Raw genomic sequence first — 20,384 nt, 5'->3', positions numbered from 1 at the left:
CCGTAAGACCCATCTGTGTCGGTGCGACGTAAAGCCACTGGACAAAAAAAAAAAATAAAAAAAAAAAATTAGCATGTAATGTTACAACATAAGATTTCATAACTTTTCAGTAGAGCTGTTTAAAAATGTGGCTACTTTGTGACACAAATAACTACTGAACTATTTGGAAGTTACGCAAGCATTTACATTTTCATGTTCACCGGTATTCTATCATAGAATTTTTTTAACAAAAATTACCAACAGATATTTACGGTCTAATTTTTTCATGGAGATCTATCTATCGATGCCAAGTCTCTGAGGTTTTATGACTTGCAGAAGGTCAGTGAAGACAACCAACTGCAACACTACTGGACTTTACAAAAATTATCACATACCTTAATGATCGTTAATCACAGCCAGCATAAGACAGGGATATGCTGAAGCCTGCGTTTTGGGCATATTATATGCCCTTTCACCGTTTGGTCCCGATGTCCTACCTCTCCACAGTAGTTGCAGGTGGGTCGAGACCTCTTCTATGGAGAGAATTTTCTTGGAGTTGGTGGTTTTATCTTCTGAGTCTTTAGGCGTTACACTTTTTGAAGATGATGATGGTGGTGTAATTATTGGCAGAGGAGAAATAGAAGGTGGCTCCGTAAGATTTTCACTTGAGGTGGTTGGTGGTGGCATTGCTGGAGCAGGGAAAGATGTTACAGCAGGACATAGTACATCTTTCTTATCTTCTGATACACAGGGTCTAATTTTTTCATGGAGATACATCTGTCTATCAATGCTAAGTCCTTGATGTTTGATGACTTGCGGAAGGTTACTGTAGTCAGGATGGTGTAGGTACTTCGTCAAAAACTATGGATTTCTTTGTCAACACTACACCAGGGTGCTCTTTCATACACACAAAGTGATGTATCTGGGCTATTTGTGGAATGTTTTTAATTCCAGCACAGAACTTGTTTTGCCAGTCATAAGTAGGAATTGTTACATTTCTGGATTCTGTGTCAACAGCGACAGGAATTATAGAGCTTGAAACCTGACAACTTTTACAGGCAACATTATTACATCTTTAATAAATTCTTTCATTTTTCCGGAATGCTCTCTTGAAACAACCAAAATACAAATCAGGTTGAAATTTCGTGTGTGCCACGGGCAAAAATAAAATTTTACAACTGCTGTTCTTTCCTGTCATAACTCTCCACATGATGTATCTCATTAACACATTCATCCCGTAGACGCCTTAAGGCGTTTAAAAGCTGCCTATGTACAGGACCGCATCCGAGTTAAGGCGTTTAAGGCCGCGCAATATAAACGTCGTTTGAATTTAGCGCAAAATTCGCATGAAGTCGTAGTTCGTGGTGAAAACCATAGATGGCATATAAATGACCAGTCCCTCGCCCTGACTACCTGACCAGAGGGTACATTCCAATGCTTTCTTTTTTTCTTTGAGTAAACACAGACCCAAGCCAGTCGTGATATTCTTGTGAGGGTTTGTAGTGAAGTGAGTTTTTGTGTCGCGACAAGATGACGACAGTATTCGAAGTGAGGAAATTGAAGACATACTACTGCACGATAATTCCAGTGATGAACTCGTACCTGATTTCATTGATAGCGATAGCAATTCTGATGACATACCAGACTACGGGAGAAGTGAAATTCAGCACATTCAAATAACCGATACGCATCCGTCTTATCACCCGTCTCCAATCAATTTCACTGGCCGGGTAGGATTAAATGTTGAGATCGAAGATAGCAACGGAATTATGTCTTTCGTCAGTTTATTTGGAAATGACCATTTCCTTGAATATATATGCGATTAGACAAACCTTTACACGGAAAAGTTATTAGTGCAACGCCGCATCCTTTCTCTAAACATTCTATATTTCAGGCGTGGAAACCGCTCGACGTAAATGAGATGAAAAAGTTTTTACGACTAATGTTTGTAACGGGAATAACTGAGAAACCAGATTTGAAAAATTCCCAACTAGACGGTGCAGAGTGTGCGCGAAAAGCAACATCCGGCGCGAAACCAGGTACTTCTGTGGAAAGTGTGGTGTGCCTCTCCATCCAGGAAAATGTCAAACCCGGTACCACAGCCTCAAGCACTACTAGTTATCATCCTAAAGGTATGTTGAAAATTTCAATATTGTACTTACGATAGTTTTCTTACAGTAACATTTAATGTAACATAGTGCGCTATAGAGCTGAGGGGATTTAAAAAGGGTGGGCTGGAGGTTTAAAGCACTCGCTGAGGAGCCGGTAGTGAACGTGTTAAGAAGACTGCATCGGTATTGGAAATGTTTGGAGCAGAGAGTATGTTTATGAACCCTATTATCTTTTTTAAAAGTGCCCAGCTAGGGTTTATTTATCATAAGATAAGATATCCGAGTCATCTTATCTTATGCTCACTCGCGCTGAAGTGAGTAAGTGTGTGGACCCTTTCTTACAATGCAAAAAGTGGTCCCTTTTCTTAGAATTAAATAATCCTCATGTTTCAGCAGTGATTATTGTCAGAGGGCTCTTAAATTCACGCAGTGAGTATATGACTGTCTAAGCAATACATAAGTATCAAAAATGAAAATTCGACATTTTACTCTCTTCAGTGGTTTTTTACGATTATTTCGTGAACTGTTGACCGAGAAGAGGTCCCTTTCCTTGCGCACACACATATATGTGCATATTCTGTGAATAATACATCTGTCCGAGTGACATACATCAGGTACTGCAAATGTGTGGTGCACACCCACCGGTTAGAGCTATTTCAACTACCGGTTCAAGGGTTAAACCACCGTATCATTGCTTCATCTAAATTTTGATAGTCCAAAGTTCTCACCGATTTTTGGGATGATAAACAATCATATCCAGCAGGAAATTTGATCAGTTTCTTTTAGTTTCTTCACATCTCTCACTGTTATTTCACCCACACCGAACTCGCCAGCTAGTTTGGATGCCAACCCACCAAGTCTTAATATTATTTTCACTTCTTCACTGGCAGTTAACCTTCTGCATTTCATTTTATGATAAATCACAGTGTAAACTAACACAGCCAAAAATTAGAGTTTTCAGAGATGACATTTGTTAGAATCATTTTCAGAAACACGAAATCAAATTAGAAAAATAAAAAAAGTAAGAGAATTAGCTCAAGTTGATAGACTGCAGGTTAACACAATGCGGACCGGTCCCAACAAAACTCGTATTTGCCTGGCCGAGCGTTGTGGACCGGTCCCGAGTTATCTCGTGTTAGCAGCAGACTGAAGTTTAGTGCTATCTTTTGAGATATACCAGAACTATTTGGAGGTCAAGGGTGATAGAACTCTGTTATGTATGGTTCTACACAATCGATAGTCGCATTTCTTTTAGATTATTGTTCATATCAGAGTTTTTCTTCGCATTTCCCGACATGTTTACATAGTTTAAAGACAGGGATGAAATTATTTGTGAATTATGTGCTGATACAGGCTCCGAATGTCCAAGTGATGCTGAATATTTAGAGTTCAATGATGAAATATCTTCTAACGGAAATGTTTTAAGTGATGACAAGGATATAGACTTATCTTCGAGGTGTGGAACTGACGTGGTGTAAAATGAGTCCGATAATTATGTTACGGATGTAATTATTCTAAATATTGTAAATAATGTACTGTTTTCTGACAACTGGGTTATGCAAAACAGTGAACCTAGGCTAGAAGATTTTGAAGGTGCTCCTGATATAAAGGTATGGCCTAATGAACCTGGAAACATAGGACAAGTAGCAGGACTTATGTTTGGTGAGGATTTCTTTCAGTATGTAGCTGAGCAGACAAACTTACACTATGAGCAGAATTCACATTCTCATAACATATCCCCTAAAACACTAAAGTGAATAGCAGGGAAACTTAAAAAAAAAAAAAAAAAAAAAAGTTTTGTGTATATTGATAGGGCAGGTGAAGAATTTGTATCCGAAATATTACTGGCCAACTGATCCCCTAATAGAAACCCCATATTTCCAAAAACTACGAGCCAAAATAGATTTCAACAAATACTTACCTAACTGCATTTCAACTATTCAGTAAGGCCTCCAGTAAAAAACACAGTAGTCCTTCAAAACTAGTGAAGTTCTGACAGTTTATTTGAATGCATGCACTAAAGTTTGGAGGTGGTTAGAAAGTGGCCGGGAACAGGGCTGTTTATGGGGTAAAGGTGACTCGGTCTGCAATGTGTTACAATAACTGGACAGATGTATGTGTTGCCATTGATGCTTTCACGGCCCGTACTTATAGACATGATGCTGTATAGGCTTTTGGGCTTATGCCATGTCAAGAAAATAAGGTGAAATTCTTTACGTTTCGCAGGGAACTGTGCCCTGCATCCTCAGAAGAAATCTCGACTGTCCACGAGAAAGGCTTCCTAAACAATGACTTTTTAAAATTTAGACGTTATAATAGAAGTGGAAATGGTACGTTCATTCTCCACCAGATGGCTCCTAGGACGTGGCACAACGCTAGCGTTCAAAGCGGAAGCTGACCGAACTATCAGACTAAGCGGTTCACATAACGTGCGTACCCAACACATGAACTTGACAGGCGTATGATATAGACACAAGCCTGGAATGAAACATCTGGCGCCGAGGAATGTATGAATTTGGAAAATACCGAGACGAAATAACAATAGTGAAAGGACAGGGAAGGGAACTACCTACATAAATTCTTAAACAATAAAACGTCTTTGCCTGTTTATATCACTCCAAACGAGTTTCTTATTCTACGTAGTCGGTATGTAGAAAATTTCATGCCGGTATTTGCTATACAGCGGTAGATATACGCGAATTTTAAAATACATGTAGTTCCACTGAAAACGGCCTGGCACTTTACAGTAGTAGAGTGGAGGCGGAGCTCTGGCCTCTTCCAGCTGATGGGGAGCGGCCGACCAGATCGGCTCTTGGCTCCAAGAGGGTTAAACCTACTTCTCTCCAAAGATTACGCAGGCTATATTGGCCTGAGTTATGAGATATTAAACGATCACTTTGTTAATGACCTCGCCTGCTATATTAACAGCAACAACCATGAACCTTTCTTAACTAAAGTAAACTTTTTTCCTCCTCCCCAGGTGGAGCAGCTCCCCCATGCATTAATAAAAAAATATGGAGGCAATGAACGTGCGATGACCTGTTCCTCATCTTCATCTTCATCTAAATTCGAACCAAAGTACACCTAGCTTACTTAACCTAGAATCGCCACACCTGTAGATATCCATAAATGTGACAAGCTTTCCTGTTAGTTATAGACATCATGTAGGCTTTTGGGCTTACACCATGTCAAGAAAATATGATGAAATTCTTTACGTTTTGCAGAGAACTGTGCTCTGCATCATCAGAAGAAAATCTCGACTGTTCACGAGAAAGGCTTCTTAAACAATGAGCTTTCAATTTAGATGTTATAATAGAAGTGGAAAAGGTACCTTCGTTCATCACCAGATGGCTCCCCGGGCGAGGTACAGCGCTAGCGGTCGAAGCGGAAACTGACGGAACCATCAGAATCAGTCTAAGAGGGGCATATAACGTGTACATAACATATGACATTGACAGGTGTATGACATTGGAATGGAATGAAACATCTGGCGATGAGGAATGTACGAATTTGGAAAACACAGAGACGAATCATAACGAAATTTATTTCTACTACCTCTACTATCCTACAAAAATATTTTACAATAGAATTCTTATTTTTTCTTTTCCTACACCTGTGGGGTCGCGGGTGCGAAATGTGTCGCGCATGGGGATTTGGCCCTGTGTTACGGCCGGATGCCCTTCCCGATGCCAACCCTTTATGGAGGGATGTAATCACTATTGCGTGTTCCTGTGGTAGTTGGCAGTGTGGTATGTTGTCTGAATATGATGAGGAAAGTGTTGGAACAGACAAAAACACCCAGTTCCCGAGCCAGAAGAATTAATCAGATGCGATTAAAATCCCCGACCCGGCCGGGAATCGAACCCGGGACCCTCTGAACCGAAGGCCAGTACACTGACCATTCAGCCAACGAGTCAAATAAATATTTTACAAGAGAACAAGCACGCTAATTTCTAATGAGATACTAGAGTACACTACAATAATTTTGAACTATGTTCAGACGTATCCTAATTACAATATGTTACTACTAAGCACGAACAGAATGAGAATTGCAAGTTTGTAATTCACAAGAACTACTCAAAGATTACCAACAAAGCTGAATGCATAGACAGATTATTATTAGTACTATTGTATCCTGCTATGCTCCAATAGATACACATGAAAGATACCCACAAAAATACACATGAATATAGCAGGCAGGATCTACATAAATATACCGTATTTACACTACAATTCTCAACTGAAATGTGGTTATATGACTTTTACATCTGGTGAATTACTATTATTTTCCCTACTACGCAAGATGGAGTGTCCTTAAATGCTGAAATATAAGAAGTTGTCTACAATAATTTCTGTCAAAACTATGCCGGGAACTTGAATGGGATAGAGGAATTTGATTATGAACTTTTACTCGAAGAATAAACGAAGATGCAAAGTCTACAAATTATCGAAATACAGCAATCAGCTGATTCATGTATTTGATTACTCAGCAACAATATTCTCTCTGATCTCGTTGCAATGCAGCAAATAATCATCAACAATCCAAAGACTGTTGAGAAATTATCCAGTAAAATACTGTGTATTCTCTTTAACCTCTTTTTAAATCCAAGTTTACAGGTGTATCGTGTTATTTAATTGAATAAATTGTTACCTCTGTGATAGTTTGAACGGATATCTATACAAAATACTGGAAAAGCTGCAGAAGATACAACTCCTTATGATAATCTGCCTTTGTAAGTATTATACCAACAAACCTACATATACTTAAAAATAATTTTTTAAAAGTTAGTATTATTGGTTTGTTAAGCGAAGATTATTGTAAACGGATTCTCTTACACTGTTTTGTTGTTGCTATTTTGCTTTACGTCGCACTGACACAGATAGGTCTTATGGCGACGAACTTACACTGTGATGTTCTAGAAAAGTGCGATAACAAAACTATAGCAAAACCGTTCAATGTGGTTATGGGTATCCTCTGGCCACAGGGCATTATTTATTTATTATTTATTTACATATTTTACACCCCACAATGGAGCACTGAAATCAATACATTTGAGTTAATTTCTTATTTTTCTTCTCCAAGAACTTTCTCATCCTCTCCGACCTGGAAGCCCTTTGTGTGTCCGATATAGTATGTTGTTTCCATTCAACTGTTTTTAGTTTGAGACTTATGCTTTTGTTTTTCAAAATCCTCTTCTCTTTTCTGTCTTTGATTTGTTGCCGAGTTATACTCAATTCTTCCAAATCATCCTGAACTTCTTTGAACCCATTATTATTGATTTTATTCTTCAAAAAGTAATCGAATAGTTTCAATATCCGGGTGTCTGGTAATCTTGATATGTGACAGAAAAAGGAAATTCTTCTTTTACGCATTGTAGATATTATTGATTCACATTCACGATAGACAATGTTGTTACGCAACAATCTCCACTGTCCATCAACTTGGTGTTTTTTATTAATAATTGTTCTAAGAATTCTTCTCTCAGTTTTCTGTAATTTGTCTGTTGTAGATTTTACATTTAATTTGAATAAAGTTTCACTAGCATACGTTGCCTCTGGTTTAACTATGGAATTATAGTGTTTCAGCTTAGCGTTTATCGAAAGAGTTTTTTTTTTTATAGGTTGGCCATGTAAGTCTTTGTGCTTGTTTAAATTTAGTTGTTCTGTGTTCTATTGCTTCTTTTTCATTTGTGTTCCATGTTATTATTTCCTCAAGATATTTGAATGTCTGAACAATTTTAATCTCTTTATTACTGTTCAGTTGAATAACTGGTAAATCAACTTTAAAAGTTGGCATCATTTCTGGTTTTCTCAAATGAAATTTGTAATCCCATTTTTTTTAGCTATAATCTCTAGTTGTTCAATTTGAAATTTAGCCTCTTCTATTGTATTTGAAAGTAATGCTAAATCATCCACAAAAGCAAGGCAGTTGAGTTTAATATTTCTACCGATCTTGATAGTTGGTTGGCATTTCTTGTTCCATTCACGCATGACCTTCTCCAATGCACAATTAAATAACAATGGTGAAAGTCCGTCTCCTTGTCGAAGTCCAGTTCTTATAGTGAATGATTCTGATAATTCACCTCTAAATTTAACTTTTGCCTTCGTATTTTTAAAAGTCATGCTAATGAGGTTAACAAGTTTTTGGTGTAAGCCAAATTATTTAAGGCTTTTTAATAATGATTCACGATGAATACTGTCGTATGATCTTTTTAAATCTACAAACGTGATGACTAGACCCTTATTTCGAACTCTTTGGTGCTTCATTATCCATGATCATGATTTGATCTGGACAGCTTCTACCTGGTCAAAATCCTCCCTGATATTTTCCAAGTTCTTGGTCAAGTTGTTCTTCGGTTCTTGTGTATATAATCTTGGATAAAATCTTGTATGTAATATGAAGCAAGGATATCCCCCGATAATTATTTGGATCGGAGTGATCACCTTTTTTATGCAGCGGGTGGATTATCGCTGTATTCCATTCCTCGGGAAGCTTCTCAGTGTTCCAAATATCAATGATGTATTTATGTAGGTTTTGAATAGTCTGATCATTAGCATTCTTCCATATTTCTGCTACTATTTGATTCTCTCCTGCTGCTTTGTAGTTTTTAAGTGCATTAATTGCTGTTTTCACTTCATTGTAAACTGGTGGTATAATCTTTTGTAATGGAGTTTTATTTTTTGGGTTAGGGTCAAATTCTAAATGTTCCACAGGATCCTCACAATTAAGTAACTCTTTAAAGTATTCTGCATGGATGTTAGCATTATCCTGATTATTGTGTGCCATTTTTCCATTTTTATTTCTTATCATAAGTGTGCAAGGGGTAAATTTAGATTGATATTGCTTGAATGTTTTGTAATAGTCTCTTGTTTTATGCTGATTGAATGTTTCCTCTATAGTGTTAAGCATTTCCTTTTGATAATTTCTTTTAATTGTCCTAATTTCTTTAGCTGTTTGTCTTCTGGCATTAATTAGTTCTTCTCGAAATTTTTCTGTTTTCCTCTGTTAATCATTTAACCATGCCTTGTGCCTTGCTTGAATTGCTTTGTCACATTCCCCGTTCCACCACGCATGTTTCTTTATCCTTTTAATTGGAGCGATTTCTTCACCTATGGTTTCAAGTTTGTTGATCATCGTCTCTAATTTGTCATTTAAAGGTGTTTTGGATCTCGCTAAATATATTTTATTATTTATTAACTGGGATCATAATTTCTCCTTGCTTTGAGATGATTACGTTTGTGTTTCCTTTTTGGTGTTACCGTGATTTTTATTTTTGAGATATAATGATCCGAGTCAATGTCTACCCCACGGAGGACTCTGACATTATAAATTTCTTTATGATAATCTTTATCCATAGCAACATGATCAATCTGAAACTCTTCCAATTTTACGTTAGGGCATTTCCATGTCATAAGTTTATGTGGTCGCCTCATGAATCTGGTGGTTTCCAAAACGACTCCATGATCTGCACAAAGTTCAATTAATCTTTGGCCATTTTTGTTCATTAATTTATGAGCTGGCCATTTTCCTACAACTGTGCGATACTTCTTTTCTCTGCCTATTTTAGCATTGAAATCTCCCAGTAACATTTTTATATGCTCATCAGGGATCTTCGATAATATGTAATCAAGTTCCTCCCAAAAATTTTCAACTCCTTCTCTATCTTTATTGTTTTGGCCATTTGGTGGTGCATGGACATTTATTAAAGTATAAGTTTTATTCCCTACTTTAACTGTTAGAAGTGCCATCCTCGAAGAGTTTGAAGAAAATTCTTCAATTGAGTCTATTATGCTACTATGAACAAGAAAACCTACACCAAATTGAGGGACATTCTTCATTACTCGTTGTCCTGGAGGTCCTTTGTAGAGATGATAACATCCTGATTCAATGGGGTCCTGGTCTGTGTTCCTAAGTTCTTGTAAAGCCATTATTAAAATCCTATGTTGGTCCATCACATCAGTTAAATGTTTCAACTTGCCCACCTTACTTAGTGAATTAATGTTTAATGTTGCAAAATATGAAAATTTTCCTGATTTGTTGAACTTAAGTCTATTCTTACATTGTTGGGTTAGTTCACTGTCTGTCAGCTGTCTGTCGATTGTCTGTTGGGCTTCCAGGCGCTCCGACTCGCCCATGTCTTCTACTTGACACCCCAACGATTCCGAGTGGCGTCTTTGTGCAGATCTTTGTTGTTGTTTGTCCACACCGGTGGATTTATTCATTAGAAGACTCATCATCATTGATTGTCTGATCTTTCGATCAAAACATTTCTGACCGAGGTCAGGCTTTACAATTCCAGATGTGATCTGGAAAGGTGATTAATGAAGTATGAATTGGTGATAAATGAAATGCTACAAGTTCATCCTAGTTGTTCAGGACTGGGAGTAGGCATTAAGTATAATAAAGTATTACTTTTTATTAGCGATGCCGCACCTTATATGATAAGAGCCGGAGAAGCGTTATGTGTTGTATATCCTAAGATGACTTATTTAACATGTGTAGCACATGCCTTTCATCGTGTGGCAGAAGTGATAAGAGGCAGTTACCCCAAAGTAGATATATTAATTTCTTCAGTGAAAAAAGTTTTTCTCAAAGCCCACAGAAGAGTTCATCTTTTGAAAGAAATGTACCCAGAGATTTCATTGCCGCCTAAGCCGATTCCAACTAGGTTGAGTATGTGGCTACAAGCGGTTGAATATTATGTTGAATATATGGACTGTATTAAAAATGTTCTGCATCCCATGGACTCTGAAGATGCGGCCTCGATTGAAGCCGCGAAAACAGTTGTCTGCGATACAAGTGTGAGAAATGACTTATGTTACATTCAGCATAATTTTTCATGAATCACAAAAACACTGAAAAGGCTCCAAAACTCGCATCTCTCACTTTCTGAAAGTTATGAAATTGTGAATAAAACTGTGGAACAACTAAATCATGGTATAGGTAAAGTTGCAGATGTAGCAAACATGAAAATGTCCACTGTACTTTCAAAGACCCCTGGATATGAAGAAATGACAAAGGTTGCTGCAATGCTGTGTGGAGATTTAAGTGCAAAATCAAAACTGAATTTAACCCCAGCAGATATTGTGAAGTTGAATTATGCCTCCATTACCTCTTCCGATGTTGAACGTAGTTTCAGTCAATATTAATCTGTCCTTAGAGATAATAAGGGAAGATTCACTTTCCAGCACTTAAAAGAACATTTTGTAATCCATTGTTTTGGTAACAGATAATAAAAGATTGTGTGTTCTTCAAATATATTAAAATGAGAAGTGCAACATTATGTTGCATGTAGATCTACTTTGTTTAGCTTCTTTGAACTTTGATATTAAATAGAAATTAATGTTATATGTATATATATATTAAGTCCATATATAATTCCATATTTCAATAAAAATAACTAAATATATACATATTTCAATAATTATTAGTACATATAAATCCGTTCCCTGCTCATAACCATGTGCAGAGATCTGTACCCTTTCATTACAATCCCATTTATGTGATTACCCCAATGAAGATCTTTCCTTATATTAACATTTAGATACTTACAATGATCCACAAAAGGAACATCCACCCCATCAACGCAGTAATTAAAACTGAGAGGACTTTTCCTAATTGTGAAACTCACAACCTGACATTTAACCCCGTTTATCATCATACTATTGCCTGTTGTCCATTTCACAACATCACCAACAAGCACTAAACACCAGTATATTAACAGCTCTAAATGGATCACACACACAAAAAATTAAACAATTTCAATAGGTTTTAGCTACTTTATCACTACAATAATGCAAGAGCACTCTCAATGGCCGACCATTCACAAGCGCATCCAACAATGGAATTTTAGATTGTCTTGAGTGTTGATGGACCTAACTTAAAAATTTCTCACATTTTCCACAGAAAAGTACTGCTTGCTCTGATTGTACCTTCAATAAGTACAATGACCAAATAATATCCCATGCAATTTTTAGAATATTTAGGATGGGGATTTTAGAGAAAATAATTTCTAAAGAATCAAAAAATTTCAGATTCTCTCATTTCTATGAAGAAATATTTTGATAGTTACTTCAACCCTACCCACCTCATTTGACCTCCTTCCCTCTTGGTCAGCGCTATATTTCCTGACAGCTGCAGAAGCTACTTCCTCCTCCCTTTTATCTCCCCATGACCCTGTTCCACCTGTCTTTATCTATCCTATCCTCTACTCTACATTTCCCTTTCCTACCTTTCCCTTCCTCCTACTTCCACACTTCTCAGTAACATTTCCCTGTTCCTCATCGCCATCTAAATTTGAACAAAAGTACACCCAGCTAACCTACTTAACCTAGAAAACATAATCTACTGCACACCAACTGAACTACTTGTAATAAAATTCAATTAAATATAACTACTTCCAATTTCTACCAACAAGCACTATCACCAATATATATAAAAAGCTCTAAATGGATTTTTAAAAAAAACACAACACACACACGCGCGCGCACGTACGCCACACACACAAAAAATATATTAAACAATTTCAATGGGTTGGAACTATTTTAGCACTAAGATAATGCAAGAGCACTCCCAACAGCCGACCATTCACAAGCGCATCCAACAATGGAATTGTAGATTGTCTTGAGTGTCTTCTCGTTTTATTTCTTCCAAATTAAAGATGAAAAGAAAGCTTAGAAGTGTGTATCAATCAATTAATACTGATCTGCATTTAGGGCAGTCGCCCAGGTGGCAGATTCCCTATCTGTTGCTTTCTTAGCCTTTTCCTAAATGATTTCAAAGAAATTGGAAATTTATTGAACATCTCCCTTGGTAAGTTATTCCAATCCCTAACTCACCTTCCTATAAATGAATATTTGCCCCAGTTTGTCCTCTTGAATTCCAACTTTATCTTCATATCGTGATCTTTCCTACTTTTATAAACGCCATTCAAACTTATTCGTCTACTAATGTCATTCCATGCCATCTCTCCGGTGACAGCTCGGAACATACCACTTAGTCGAGCAGCTCCTCTTCTTTCTCTCAATTCTTCCCAACCCAAATATTGCAACATTTTTGTAACACTACTCTTTTGTCGGAAATCACCCAGAACAAATCGAGCTGCTTTAATTTGGATTTTTTCCAGTTCTTGAATCAGGTAATCCTGGTGAGGGTCCCATACACTGGAACCATACTCTAGTTGGGGTCTTACCAGAGACTTATATGCACTCTCCTTTACATCCTTACAACCCCTAAACACCCTCATAACCATGTGAAGAGATCTGTACCCTTTATTTACAATCCCATTTATGTGATTACCCCAATGAAGATCTTTCCTTATATTAACACCTAGATACTTACAATGATCCCCAAAAGGAACTTTCACCCCATCAACGCAGTAATTAAAACTGGGAGGACTTTTCCTATTTGTGAAACTCACAACCTGACTTTTAACGCCGTTTATCAACCTACCTATGCCTGCTGTCCATCTCACAACATGTATGTGTTAATCATGTCTGATAGTATTGTGAAAAAGGTTTTTATTAAAAATAATTACAGATCTCTATCGCTTTTAGTTTTTTAACTGCAATTTCTTAAATTTTCCCTTCTGTTAAGAAATTTTTACAAATACCCTAATTAAAATAGGTCTACAACATTTCAATAAATCAACAGAAAATGAAAATATTTTATTTTTTGATAGATGTCATGTGAAACTTCAACATATATATTTTTCAGCAAACTTTGAAATAATGATGTATCACATTCACTCCTGGACCGTATAATTTGAGTTGAAACTCCCAGCAGCAAAGGATGCACATTCCGTGCCATATTTACCATTGCATTAGCTCGTTCCTCTTCAAGTTTCTTGTTAAATTCCAACTGAGCTTCTTTCACCTTGAGTTCTATTTGTTGAAGTAACTCTGCTGACAGTCCTTGCTGTGAATCAAAGGCAAAATAAGATATTCTGAGTATGAATTATGAGGGATATGAATACAACACTTACTGTGAAATCATTAGAGTGCACCAACAATTACCCAGTACAATGTGTTAAGTAAGACAATAAGAACAGAAGATAACTGTAGAGTGGAAATGCCATTGCAATAACAGTTTGGTTTCAGATATGGAATGAGGATGGTTGACCATTTGTACTTCCTCTTTCTACAATAACGATAAATAAGCCCTACCACAGAAAGTGGAAGAACAACAAAGGAATCTGCTTCATCATGGGACAAAATGTAGGACAGCACTGGGAGTAAGGGAAGGTATAATAGTTATAACTTAAAAAAAAAAAAGTTCATGGTGTGGGTTACTGTAGTCACGTCCTAGTTCGTGAACCATGGGCAACGGCTGAGTGGCCTAGTAAGTGGTCCTGAGAGTCGGGATACCAGTTGCTATGGAATGAGAGTGGGCATCTCAGACATATTCTTCTGAGTCATAGCCTTCATTGTGGTCAAGCGGCTAGGACTGTACAATCCACTATGGTCCCTAACCCGTTAGAGGAGAGATCCTCACTTGGACTATGTGCAAGTAGAGTAGCATCCCGTTTCATGAATTTACCAAGCTCAAAACATTTTAAACAAGCCTCGGACCTAAGGAAGTAACAGAGTCCCACTCATTTGACAGGCGAGGGACTCCTTGGAAACAACTTGGCAAACAAAATGGAATTCCTTGGGAAGCTATCAATATTAATGGGGCTTATGGAAGAAAGAAAGTAGAACTGGCTGAGTCAGCAAAGAGAATGCATCTGGATGTACTAGGCGTAAGTGATATTCAGGTAAGGGGAGATAACGAGGAAGAGATACATCATAAAGTGTACTAGACGGGTGTTAAAAAGGAAAGGATAGAGTGTGGTGTAGGGCTGTTTGTCAGGAATACTATTGCATACTATTAGAATGAGAATTGTCTCAGTGTATTCACCATATGAGGGTGCAGATGTGGATGAAGTTGACAAGTGTTATGAAGCATTGAGTGACAGCAAGTCAGGGTTGACAGCAAAGATAAGATAGTGCTAATGGGTGATTCCAATGTAGAATTCAGGAAGTCTGTGAGGAATGTACAGGTTTTTTTGGGAATTTCTGATGATACAGACCACTATCTTATCTGTAGTGAACTAAGTATCTCTAGGTCTAGGATAGAGAAAGTGAAATATGTTTGCAAACGAATAAGGGTAGAAAATCTCCATGATGAGAAAATTAGACAGAAGTACATGGATATGATTAGTGAGAACTTTCAAACAGCGGACAGTAAGCAGGTTCATGTTATAGAGAATGCATGGGATACAGGGATGCTGTAGTAGAAACAGCAAGGGAATGCCTAGGAATAACTATGTGTAAAGATGGGAAAAAGCAAACATCTTGGTGTGGAATTATGAAGTGAGAGCAGCTTGTAAACGTAAAAAGAAGGCTTATCAGAAATGGCTCCAAACGAGGGCTGATGCAGACAGGAAATTGTACGTAGATGAAAGAAACAGAGTGAAGCAAATTGTTGTTGAATCCAAAAAGAAGTCTTGGGAAGATTTTGGTAATAACCTTGAAAGACTATGTCAAACAGCAGGGAAACCTTCCTGGACAGTAATAGAGAATCTTAGGAAGGAAGGGAAAAAGGAAATGAACAGTGTTTTGTGTAATTCAGGTGAACTCATAATAGATCGCAGGGAAACAATGGACAGGTGGAGGGAATATTTTGAGAATCTTCTCACCGTAAAAGGAAATATTCCTGGTGGAGTCGCGAACAACCAAGCTCATGGGGAGGAGGAAAATGATGGTGAAATTACGCTTGAGGAAGTGGAAAGGATGGTAAATAAACTCCATTGTCATAAAGCAGCAGGAATAGATGAAATTAGACCTTAGATGGTGAAGTATAGTGGGAAGGCAGGGATGAAATGGCTTCATAGAGTAGTAAGATTAGCATGGAGTGTTTGTAAGGTACCTTCAGATGGGACAAAAACAGTAATTGCACCTATCTATAAGCAAGGGAGTAGACCATGAGGAAGAACAGCAAGCAGATGGATAGATCAGGCGAAGAAATTCACTGGGCTACCATTTCAGGTCATATTAACGAAATGTAAAAACTGCTCGGGATGGAGACATCTTGTCAAGGTTGCAACAAGGAAATGATGGAGTTATCCCTTTCAGACCTGAAAGAAAACTGGAGGCGTGAATTTTTGTTTGTATGTCAAAAACTGACTAAAATGCTCCTCAATACACATATTGATAGTTTATTTTACAAAATAAAAACTAACATCCGAAAAAAAGGACCCACACAATTGTGCGTATCAAAATTCAAAACCTCGTATCACATACAATGATGTATCTTCAAAATTTACGTTCACTAACCAATGTACACACTTCATTGAATATATTCCGATATTCAGTAAAGCTTCTAGATTAATATAAACGCAATAAATAAATACTTTTGGCACTACTGCTTCTCGCCATCTCGCCGATCAACTGTGCTTTTTAAACTCTTCTTCCTTCGCCCTGGCGGTCAAGTGCATACTAAAAATAATTGAAATAGACGCCACGTGTCCCGCACAATCACTGCAGTCCGGTCTAGCGCCGAAAAAACATCAAATACGGTCAGGGATAAACAAAATACGAACCCGCACAATTGTGCGTACTCGGTCTGAAAGGGTTATGAGGTCACGACGCTCAGTAATGAACACAACGAATGATGATGATGATAAGCAAGGGAACAAGAAGGATTGCAACAACTATAGAGGTATCTCACTGATTAGTATACCAGGCAAAGTATTCACTGGCATCTTGAAAAGGAGGATGCGATCAGTAGTTGGGAGGAGTTGGATGAAAACCAGTGTGGTTTCAGACCACAGAGGGCCTGTCAGAATCAGATTTTCAGTGTACGCCAGGTAAATGAAAAATGTTGCAGGAGGAATAGACAGCTGTGTTTATGTTTTGTAGATCTGGAGAGAGCATATGACAGGGTACCAAAGGAAAAGATGTTTGCCATACTAGGGTATATGGAATTAAGGGTAGATTATTAAAATCAATCAAAGGCATTTATGTTGAAAACTGGGCTGCAGTGAGAAATGATGGTAGAATGATTTCTTGGTTCAGGGTACTTACAGGAGTTAGACTAGGCTGTAATCTTTCACCTTTACAGTTCATAGTTTATATAAATCATCTGTTGAAAGGTATAAAATGGCAGAGAGGGATTCAGTTAGGAGGAAATGTAGTAAGCAGTCTGGCCTATGCTGACGACTTGGTCTTAATGGCAAATTGTGCCGAAAGCCTGCAGTCTAACATCTTGGAACTTGAAAATAGGTGCAATCAGTATGGTATGAAAATTAGTCTTTCCAAGACTAAACTGATGTCAGTAGGTAAGAAATCCAACAGAACTGAATGTCAGAATGGTGATACAAAGCTGGAACAGGTAGATTATTTCAAGTATTTAGGTGGTGTGTTCTCCCAGGTTGGTAATATAGTAAGCAAGATTGAATCAATATGTAGTGAAGCTAATGCAGTGAGCTTGCAGTTGCGATCAACAGTGTTCTGTAAGAAGGAAGTCAGCTCTCGGATGAAACTAACTTTACATCGGTCTGCTTTCAGACCAACTTTACTTTACAGGAGCGAAAGCGGGGTGAACTCAGCATATCTTATTCATAAGTTACTAGTAACAGACATGAAAGTAGCGAGGATGATTGCTGGCACAAACAGGTGGGAACAATGACAGGAGGGTACTCAGAATGAGGAGATAAAGGCTAAGTTAGGAATGAACTCTATGGATTAAGCTGTACACATAAACTGGCTTCAGTGGTGGGGTCATGTGAGACGAATGGAGAACTAGGAGAATAATGGACTCTGTTATGGAGAGTAAGAAGCGGACGGAGCTCGACAGCTGCAGTCGCTTAAGTACGGCCAGTATTGAACCCGACGGGGGCATGATCCAAGGACCTTTGGTTGATATTGATCTCCGTAATTACGCACGCAATGCTATTTTAGGGAAAGAATGCTGAAACTGATTAATATTCATATCATTAATAGAGGTCATACCGAAACTAATTAATATTCATACCATTGAGATAGATAAATTGTGTCCTTTAAAAATTATTCTACGAGATTTCTTTGTCTGCAACTTATTGCGCAGTATTGTCCTTTGTGTGGCGGGGGCCCGCAGATGAAGCCAAGCCAACTTAGACCCGGGAGGGGTTATGAATGGGGATTCCCCATGACGTCACTCGAGAGAAGACATCCCTCCTCAAGACTCACAGAATGAGGGGAAACCAACTTTTTCGAAACGAAATATAGGAGCCATCTTGGACTCGGACTAGCCAACTTAATTACCTACGATCTAGAAAATTAATGAAACTCAAATTATGCAGTCGTCTCCCGATTTAAAAGGGATAAATGTCGCTGGGACATTTATTTAGAGTGTTTAAAGTCCTCTTCCTTGATAACTTTCAGAAGAAGAAAAAATACTGTGTGGTTTCTGCGTGGAAAAGTACTGGGCCATCTGTTTATTCTCACGACACCTCCTCGAGAAAGGGAGTTCACCACGCAGGGTGGGGGAAGCAGGAGAGATTTTAATTAATTTAAGGAGATTCACCGAAGGATAATTGAGTGGTTATGTCTCAATCGCATCAACTAAATACTGGTCACCGATTAACCGTACTATCATACCTCGAGTACGCCGGGAATAAGCGCTATGCAAATTAGTGGAAGGGGTATCGCTCCCTTGTAAAAACTACTGCAGTAAGGGACAAGCGTCATTCGGGGTTAGCGGCTCATCGACGGCGAAGCTATGCTCGGTTAAGCCCTCGTTAGTTCTTTGTTTAAGTGAAGTTAACTCCCATTTTAAGTGAAATAATACAATTCGCATAAACAGTGTATAGTTTTGATCTCTGTGACGCCAGTGTTAACTTTTTAGAAAACCGTGATGTGTAAAGATTAATTGCCAGCGGCTCCACCAGCATCGAACAATGGATCTTCAACTTCAAGATGGAATGGAGATGAGAATAATCACCGTGGTGCCCATGGAGGAGGAGTAAGCTCAGGATGGACCTCCTGAGCTGACGAAGGTGTCATCATGTGATAGAGATGACTACAAAGTCTTATTATCTGGCATGCATAGAGGGATGGGAATATTTATTGTAAACTGATGCTATAAGAGATTAAAGATGTAGTCCTGTTGAAATAGAGCGCCGGAATGGGCGCGTAGTTATTAATTCTTAGTTTAGGAAACCGGCGACAGGTCTGAGTAATTGATTGTAAATAATTTTGGGAATATAATACTTTAGCTTTTCATGGGATAGAGATTTCTTCAATTATTTCTTTCTTGGGAGATTCTGTTTGTTTATTTGCGTCAGAAGACCAGGGGTAATTAGTTTAGGGGAGTGCAGTGAGAGTAGTTATTAGAGTAATCATTAATTTGATAAGTGTATGGCAAGTAAAACGGTAAGTACTATTGCGTGTAAGGCACGTAACTACGAGGCTCAGCGGCCGAACTGACAGCCACAAAAACTCCACTCTTTGAAATACTTAGATAGGAAGTGATAAGATTAAATCGATTATGTGATTAAATTTACCAGGAAGTGATCATAATGCGTGTGTCAAATATCAATCCGTGTGCATATTAATTAATTAATGAATGTATTGCCGTGTGACGAAAAGGTAGCCACGTACTGACCATCGATTAATTAGCAGTCAGTAATCTGATGTTAATTGCCGAGCGAGCACTTAATTGTGTTGTAATTGCTGAATAGATTCCACACGATGACCATGTATAAGTAATGTAGCGGGTAAGCCATGTAGGACGGCAGGAATAATAATAATAATAATAATAATAATAATAATAATAATAATAATAATAATAATAATAATAATAATAACAATAACAACAACAACAACAACAACAACAACAATCGGGCAAAGATTACCATTGTAATACCGGGGTCGAGTGGTGAAAGTGATGTGATACTGTTGGGTAAATATGTGTTGAATTCAAGGTGATTTGCGCGAGTCTCTCAGACCGCAGTTTATTGTAGAAGTACTTCCGAGTGAAGTGTTACGGTTTCCTTTTGAAAGGAAATGTTACGCCTGTTAATGGTGGGTTGTCGACCGCGTGTGGAATGGGGAGCATTTCGTCTGGCCTACCACCAGTCGTGTTTTTTTTTATATGCCCCAGCTGTGGGGGAAGCAGGGGCTTTTGAAGTAAGAGAAAGAGGCCTGTTTGAACGGCAAAATAATGTGATTTACCTAACACGGCAGAGCAGTGTAATGATTAACAAGCGACCCGGCCGATAATGATAATGTTTGCCAATGAATCATTGTTAATTGCTCGAGTATAATATAGAT

The 20,384-nt window shown here is 38.0% G+C and overlaps 1 protein-coding gene across 3 annotated transcripts in view; it reads right to left on the bottom strand.

Annotated features, from left to right (window-relative positions):
• Nucleotides 1–20,384, bottom strand: part of LOC136886409 (uncharacterized) — a 314,687-nt gene that overhangs the window by 69,095 nt on the left and 225,208 nt on the right. For all 3 annotated transcript variants that reach the window (XM_067159198.2, XM_067159185.2, XM_067159191.2), the window contains exon 15: nucleotides 13,906–14,007. In XM_067159198.2, coding sequence (XP_067015299.2) covers nucleotides 13,906–14,007 — 102 coding nt within the window. The remainder of the gene's footprint in view (nucleotides 1–13,905; nucleotides 14,008–20,384) is intronic.

Source organism: Anabrus simplex, chromosome 1, assembly GCF_040414725.1.
Source record: "Anabrus simplex isolate iqAnaSimp1 chromosome 1, ASM4041472v1, whole genome shotgun sequence".
Lineage (NCBI taxonomy): Eukaryota > Metazoa > Arthropoda > Insecta > Orthoptera > Tettigoniidae > Anabrus > Anabrus simplex.
The sequence above is the reverse complement of the archived record's forward strand: the minus strand, read 5'-3'. Positions and strand labels throughout refer to the sequence as shown.